The sequence below is a fragment of the Coenobita brevimanus genome, chromosome 65 (assembly GCF_032717465.1).
Source record: "Coenobita brevimanus isolate Jiangsu-jjx chromosome 65, ASM3271746v2, whole genome shotgun sequence".
NCBI classification, from domain to species: domain Eukaryota; kingdom Metazoa; phylum Arthropoda; class Malacostraca; order Decapoda; family Coenobitidae; genus Coenobita; species Coenobita brevimanus.
In genome coordinates this window covers 24,158,952-24,166,946 of record NC_137018.1, presented here as the reverse complement: position 1 = coordinate 24,166,946, position 7,995 = coordinate 24,158,952, and the positions used below count along the sequence as shown (strand labels likewise).

Sequence of the window (7,995 nt, the reverse complement as noted above, 5' to 3'; positions counted from 1 at the left end):
TACACACATGATAAGCACATAGTATATAAAACTCATTAAAACACATACACATAACACACGTATATATAAATAACATACACTGATAAAAGTACACTCACATAGCATACGCACACTTATAACAGAAAAACGTCCACATAAAACATACTTATAAATAACCAACATACTTAGATACCATACCCACATAGCGCACGCACATACAGTACATTAGTAAAAAAACAAATAAATAAATGTATCTACTGTATATGAATTAATTACTGGCTTATAATTTTACTACCATAATGTGTTATACAGGGTAGTACTGGCGGAAGGTGCTGGCGACATGTCATATCCTTTGACTTTCGAAATTTGAAGTGGCACATCACTGCCGTGGTGCATTTACGAGTATATGTGTAGATTCAGTTTCTCACTTTAAATTCATCTTAAAAAAAAAAAAAAAAAAAATTGAATTAGCTACTGGGAAATCCATTTAAAAAAAGGACAAAATCTGGTCTTTCTCGCTCCTAATTTGTCTACTGTTGTGCAGTAGTTACCTCAGCATTATGTCATACAGTATAGCTGTGCAGTTTGTATTTCAACATCTGGGAAACCAAACAAACAACAAACAAACCTTGGACAATCAGTGAAACCATTCTTTTTTCCGGATAATATTTTTGCTAAAAATGTGACGTATTCTAAGAGTCCAACTATAACATAATAAAATATAATATGATATAGACAACTTATACTGATAAAATCCAACCTCATTTCAGAGAGCGGATGGAAGGGTCCAGCTCTAGTGTTAAGAGGACCAGGCAGTTTGCAGGCACTTCCTTGAGCAGCTACCTTGGTGGCCGTGCAGGCAGATTCTGAAAGCTCAAAAATCTTGGCAAGTCCACCATCTTTGGGCGTAAGAGCAACTTTTCACTTAAGTGTATGTTCAGGACCCCTTAAAAATGAGCGCAAACCCTATGTGGCGTTGTCAATTCTCCTCTGAGAGTTGCGCCATGTGAGGGGCAGTACATCGTAAGCCTTATAACTTTCCTGTTTTTAGAAATGTAACTCAAACAGCCCCCAAATGCTTAGAATTAAACCAGGCATCAATTAATCCTTAAAAGCATGCAACTGTTGCGATTCTACCAAAAAAAATAAAAAATAAATAAGCACGAGTGGTAGTGGACGGTCGTATACGATGCAGATAAAAGGCGTTTATTGTGTCGTCCTGGAACCTCTGATATATTAGCGTTGTCCCGCGCACACCCCTTCCGCGCATGGAACTTCGTTAGAGTTATCAGCTCATCCATGAGTTAGACCTGGACTCTGTGGAAAGGCTAACAACCAATCAGAATGCTCCCCACCGAGAATAGTGGTATACCGTATCAGAAAGAAGACGAGTTAGGAGTATATTTCAAATGAATATGAAGGTATGAACGAATTTCCGACTTAAAAAGAAATATTAAATGAAGTGTATTTATACGTTTGCCTACAGGAGCATCTTGTTAGGAGTGTAAAGAGCCTGCAGTGCAAGAGAAACTAAAATATTATGGTTCACTGGTACTTGCTTCGGCTCCGCCCCTCCGTTCAGTGAGTTGTGTTCGATTCCTTTTCGCTGTTTTCTACCTCGACGCAGTGATATTGACCTTAACTCATTATTCTTGACAACTATATATAGACATTCAAGGTGTACAGTTGCAATTTTTAGAAAACATAATTTATTACTGTATTAGAAACATCGACAATACCGCTAAAAATTATCAATGATATTACGGTTTATATTAAACCGTGCATGAAAACGGATGCTTCATCCCAAAACGGGGAGAGTAGCAGGGTTGCCATTCGTACGATAATTATCGTACATGTACGATTAAACTGCCTCTGGTAAGTGTACGATATCTTTTATTATCGTACATTCTGTACGGTAATTCTGAGTTTTATGGAATAAGAGTTTTAATTTTAAAAAAATGATAATAAGAAAAGCCTTTTCATCAAGAGTAAATCTTTTCCATAGATAGTCATTTATCTGTAAAATGAGAAATTGTAATTATCCTTAGTGCACGTAGGGTAATATTGTTTATGAGATAGCTAGGTTTGTTGTACTTGTACTAAACGAAATGTACTGGCACATTTCGAATCACATTGACGGTTGACTGTTACGGTCTGATATTCGTCATTCGTCACTGTGAGTACTGAACTAAACAGTATAAAAGAAATATTTATTTTGCTAAGAAAGAATTACCTAAAAGTATCTTGTGTAATCAGTGATCTGTAAATAGTGTAGAGGATTTTTTTTTTTTCATAAATTTTGATGAACTTTTTTAAATTGAATATTGTTATATAAACCTCCCTTAAATGATACCTGCTGTATACAGTACTGACATTAGCCATTACATATATCGAAACTTTTATGAATTGCCATTTTTTCTTATTACATGAGACTGATGCTGTTTATATATATTTAAAACACCACTGAAGACATGTTGTGTTGGTAGGAACTCCATCATTTATTTGATCATATTACTGTACAGCGTTGTGTAGTAGTAGCAGAAAAAAATATACGATAATTTTCAGAGGCATCCAATATATTTGTACGTTAATTTGGTGGAAAAACGATTTTGAAACATCAGCACTATAACTCGATCAATAAAATCTGGCAACCCTGTAGAGATGGAAAACTCGATTCACTTTGGTGACTCGAGTTTTTATGAGTCACTCACCGAAGAGAATCGGGTAGTTGAGTCACTCGATTCACCAAGTCAGTAGCCTGGCTGCAGCAACCGTTACTTCTGCCAGCCGAGTAGCCGAGCAAGTCGGTGTTGGGTGAGAGAGCGTAGCTCGCTCGCTCAACACTCGGTTAATCATTGAATGTTGCCAACTCTCTCCTATTCATTATTTACTGGCGTTCAAATATGGACCTGATGTAAGAAAATTTTAATAATCGGGGTAAAGAATGAAACACCATTATTACATAAAAAAAAAAAAACCTTACTATTCCGTTAAACAAATTGAATAAATGACATATTTAGAGCAAAAATAAACATAATCCATTAAACTGTGGCATTTAAATTCTATCTTTCTATCTAATGGCCGACGCCATTATCCTCGATGGGGTTACCAAGACTGAATCGTCTCCAAACCAACCTTTCTCCCACCAGACATGACCTTCCTCCCACTCAAACCCACTCGCCCTCATATTCCTCCTCACTCCATCCCTCCACCTCATTCTTGGTCTCCCCCTACCACTAATCCCTCACACCTCACTCTCAATCTTTCACTCTCCATACATTTCATAATATACGCTCTTTACAAATTAGCATTTAAAAAAACAAGTTCACGGACCTTTCCAGGGCTAAGTCTGTTTTCTCCCATCAGTTATGATTTGTCCTGTCTTTGAAAAGATGCGCTCTGATGGCACTGAAGTAGCAACAACGCAGAGCCTAGTCTTCATAACTGCACAAGTGTTCTTAAAAACTAGGGCACGAGATCTCCACCATTCCAAGGGGTCGGCTGTTCGGGGTATGAGCTGCTCAGAAAGGAATCCTTTAACCTCCAACGTTGCCTCAGTTATGGGATTTTGGGTCCCTGGCCTCAGGCTGGTGACTCGCTCCTCAAAATCTGCCCAGACAAGAGGAACTGTATCCGTAGGAGGAATGGAGGGTGGTTCATCTTCCCCCTCCTCTGTGCTGGGTGTTGCTATTGGCGGTGGTCTTGCTACCCTTGATGCAGCTGCAACTTTGTCTCACTACCCTCGTCACGGCATTCTCTGCGTGTTTCTCATGAATGAATGCATGTTTCTTGAACCTGGGATCCAAGAGTGCAGCCTCTGCTAGGACGTTCACTTGCTCAATTCCCCCAAATCGTTTATGCAATTCTGCCATAAGGATGTTAGTCATCTCACGGACTGGCTGGTGGGTGGACGAATTTCTCTGCCAGTGTGCAGTAGCCCTCTGGAGCCCTCGTGCCATCAGGATGGCTTTAGAGCCTGTCACAAACCTGAAATAGGAAGACATGTAGGCTACTATAATTATGTAAAATTATATTGTTTACTATACAGTTTTATTCTCTTATTGCAAAATTGTATACTTATGCAATCATCCTTTATTAACTCACTATCCCCTCCCACTCTCTCTCTCTCCCCTTGACCAGATTATTCGCTCTTTAATCTTCTTTATCACTTTTTCTTCCTCCTCTCTGTCTAACATCTTTTTGCGTTTTCTAGCAGAAGTAGTAGATGTAGCAATAGCTGTTGACATGTGCATAAAACCCACGGCATAAGAGGGGTGGCAAGAACGTAGTGCACATGTTATTTCCTCCCCGTTTGGTCCTCTCAGGACAAGTCTGATCGTGGGTGCGATCCACTCTTGTGGTGGAGGGGTGGTTCGGCCAGACCACTTGGGGATCAACAACATCAACTCCGTACTATATTAATATGAATCACATGATGAATAAATTAAGTGCATATAGTAATTTGTACATACCTTTCTGAGCTCAGCTCCACAGTCACTTCCTCAAAGGGCTGAAGGACTTCACATGCTTCATTAATAATTTCCCACTCTTCCAGAGATAGTGCCGGGAGCTGGGGATTTACTATGGCCAGTGTGGAGATGAGAGGTTCCTTGACTTCAATGATGCGCCTCAACATGTAATAAGTGGAATTCCAACGCGTAGCTATGTCTTGTTTCAGTCGCAGTTGAGGCTGTCCCATTTGCAGCTGTACCTCTCGAAGCTTAGCAGAGGCTACAGTGCTTCTTCGCGTGTATTCTGTAATGCCTTTTACTTTCTGTATGATCTCCTCAATCTGCTTCTGTTGGATTCCATATCTTACGATCAGATTTAAAATATGAGCAAAACACCTCAGGTGATTCCAGTGTAGTACATCACTAACCGCCTTCTCTTTATATTAGCTGCACTGTCAGTGACACAGGCCACAATTTTGCCACTGATACCCCATTCAGTGGCTATTGATCTCAATTCTTTAGCCAGATTTTCAGCTGTGTGGTGTTCATTGACCTCGAAGCAGTCCAGTAAATTTGATTCAAGCTTAAAGTCATTTACGTAATGGCAAGTTACAGACATGTAGCCAGTTGTTGTGTTGGACGTCCAGCAGTCAGTTGTTAAGCATACAGCGGGAGCAGCCTTGATTTTCTCGAGAAGGTCAGTTTTCACTTTATTGAATAAGTGAGGTATCATTTGCTGGGATATTGTGGGTCTGCTAGGAAGTACATAGGAGGGATTAAGGGCTTTTGTGTACTCCCTAAAACCTCTGTCATCCACAATCGAAAATGGCTGGAAGTCTGTAGCAATCATTGTAACCAAGGACTGGTCTATCTTGCTCTGCTGTAAGGGCATCATGGGCCTTGACACAAATCCTCCCATACAAGTTTGCCGCTGCCTTTTTATCGGTGGTTGTTCTTGTCCTGATGTGTTTGTACTGTTGCTGGTGGTGGTTGTTGCAGATGTGCTGTTCGAAGCAAGAGATGTCATTGCTGAAGTTGTTTGTGCAACTGGAGTACTAGTATGATTCTGAAAGTCTTGCCTGTCCTCTTGTAGGTGTACTGTTGGGTGTTTGCTTTTTTAAATGTCTTCTCATGTTTGACGTGCTTCCCCCGGAAAGATAATACCAACTTGCATAGCTGGCATCGGGCATGTGTTTGGTTTTCGACAGTAAAATGCATCCAAACAGAACTTTTTCTCCTTGAACTATTCATTATTCTTTGAGCTGACTTTTTCTCCTCCTACCTTGTTTAATATTCAGCTCTACATCTCATCCCAAGCACTGCGAGGGGACGCAGATAACTGAGGCACTGAGAGGATTGCATTAAAACGTTAAAAAGCGTTAAGCCATTCTGAGGTGATGTAAATAGCTTTAAATTATTAGTACGATAAAGAAAAACATTTAGATTGCTTAATAATTTATTATTTTATTGCTAGAATAAAACAGATATGAAAAACACAGCGACCTGTTATTTAAAATCCTTCCCAATTCGTGAGTCACCAGTGACTCGGTGAGCCGGCCTTGGCCGGGCCCCACCGCATCTGTCCGGGGTGGCCTGAGTCATGTAATTCGAGTTCTACGATATCTTCTTCACACTCAATAATCAAGGCTGGAACACACTGCCTGCAAGTGGTCCTGTGCTATGAGTGGTAATGTGTGCTCACACTACTGTTCATACCAAGCAGTGGTGTGAACACAGCAATACTTATACCGCGACCGGGTATTTCAAACTCGTGAGTGCTGAGTGGTGAGCCGGGTCGGGCCCCGCCACATTTGCCCGGAGCGGCCTGAGTCAGTCGAGTTCTAACGTTGTAAGTCACTCGTGACTCGTGAGTCGTGACACTCGTGTCCATAACTCGAGGCTGAAACCCGCAGCCTGCCACGAGCTGAAGGTCTGGTCACTTGATCAGTGAACAGCCAGTGATGGTGTGGTATGAGTGGTGGTGTCACTGGTGTGTCCTCATACCAGGCAGTGATATGAGCAGTGCACATACTACTCTCGAGTCTCAACCGAAATATAATGTTAGAATTTAAACTAATACTTAGTGAACGAGTTAATGAAAACAATGACTCGATACACCCGATTCAGCGAAAGGAATCGTTCGATTTGAACGATTGACTCGCGAGTCTTACATCACTACAACCCTGGGCTCAGAGTCGTGACTCGAGTCGTGAGAGCAGACAGTAGCATGGTAGCAGTTGAGGTGATTGGTGCAAGATAGAAGCTGGTTAAGAATGTGTTTTGTGTTTGTTGCCACTGGGAAATTCATTGTAACTTTAGGATGGACAAGGTGAAATAAATGTGTGGCTCATGTTCTAGTAAGTACACGCTGTACCTATGCTTCTTCTACAAGCCCCTCACTGAGCATTTTAATTCAGTGCCAAACGACATGATATTATGGCAAAGGAGCATACATGGTTAGGACACTGTAGTTGGAAAGGCAGCCGGGGTGGCCCTGGCCATCCCTGATATGTGTGTGGCCACCCCAACAGTAACATAGCAAAGGAAGGGAGGGGAGGAGGGGAGGCGTACGCACTTCCACAAATCGGTGACGCCCCCCTCCCCCAATACGTCTCCCACTCAGTCCACAAGCTACTGATCTCCGTGTAATAACTGAACATGCAAGAACTGAAAATATCAATATGTGCGAGTTTGTAAACAAGCTGTCGTTCAGTCACACAAATAGAAGATTAAAGGCATTCCTAGACAATTATACAAGGAAAGGTAATTAAATTTACTTTTTTTCTGAACATTGTAGGCATCGTAATTTATATATTCTCTGCAGTCTCTCTCTCTCTCTCTCTGTCTCTCTGTCTCTCTGGTCAGACTGCTTGCTACGCCGCTGTACCTTAATGCACAGGGAAACCCCCTGGGACCCCTCAGGGTTCTTGGGCTACCACATAATTATGCATGGCCACCACACTTTTAAAGTCCCAATATGCCCCTGGTTAGGACATCTGCACTTGCTCCTGGACAATAATTGAAGACACTACCGTGGGAGACCATATTTAAAGGTGGGAAATCCATCATATGACAGCTGAGAAGCAAAGTAACAACGCAAGAGCACCAACCTATCTTTTTAGGGCGTTTTGTTGACAGGACAGAAAACAGGAGGACTTGTATCATGAAGCACCGAGTGTTACGAAAGTGGAGAGATAAGGACCCAGGCAAATCTTAGAGCTAAAAAAGTGAGAGTGGGTGAAAAAAGTCTGGTCAATGGGAACACTTTACGTTGATAAATACAATAGGACTTTTGTTATATGTTCCATATTGAAAAATCGCTATTGTACCTAGCTTTTAAAGAAAAAATGGCGTAGCCAGAGGAGTGGCAGTGACACTGACTCGTTACCCCGAAATATTTGATACCCCTAGCCACCCCGTGCCAGCACAAATTTTGAGGGGAGACTTCTTTACAGTTTTCCTTGACCCTCCCCCCCCTCCCCCAGAATTAGGCTTGGTTATCATATTTATATATCCTAGCCATGTCTCTGTACAGAAAACTTAGGTGATAAACTCCATTACGATT

General features: G+C 41.5%; 1 protein-coding gene across 1 annotated transcript; it reads right to left on the bottom strand.

Moving 5' to 3' along the window:
* Window positions 1-3,635: 3,635 nt before the first annotated feature.
* Window positions 3,636-5,049, bottom strand: LOC145404948 (E3 SUMO-protein ligase ZBED1-like). The gene is made up of 3 exons (XM_080276454.1): window positions 4,859-5,049; window positions 4,452-4,793; window positions 3,636-3,966 (listed from the first exon to the last, which is right to left on the bottom strand). The coding sequence occupies exons 1-3, from the start codon at window positions 5,047-5,049 to the stop codon at window positions 3,636-3,638; spliced, it is 864 nt and encodes a 287-aa protein (XP_080132580.1).
* Between the last annotated feature and the right edge of the window lie 2,946 nt (window positions 5,050-7,995).

Coding starts and splice junctions, on each gene's coding strand:
- LOC145404948 (XM_080276454.1), bottom strand. CDS start 5,049: ATGTCTGTAACTTGCCATTACGTAAATGACTTTAAGCTTGAATCAAAT. Junction 4,794..4,858: donor GCTAATATAAAGAGAAGGCG/GTTAGTGATGTA, acceptor TCTGATCGTAAG/ATATGGAATCCAACAGAAGC. Junction 3,967..4,451: donor GTGGAGCTGAGCTCAGAAAG/GTATGTACAAAT, acceptor TTCCTATTTCAG/GTTTGTGACAGGCTCTAAAG.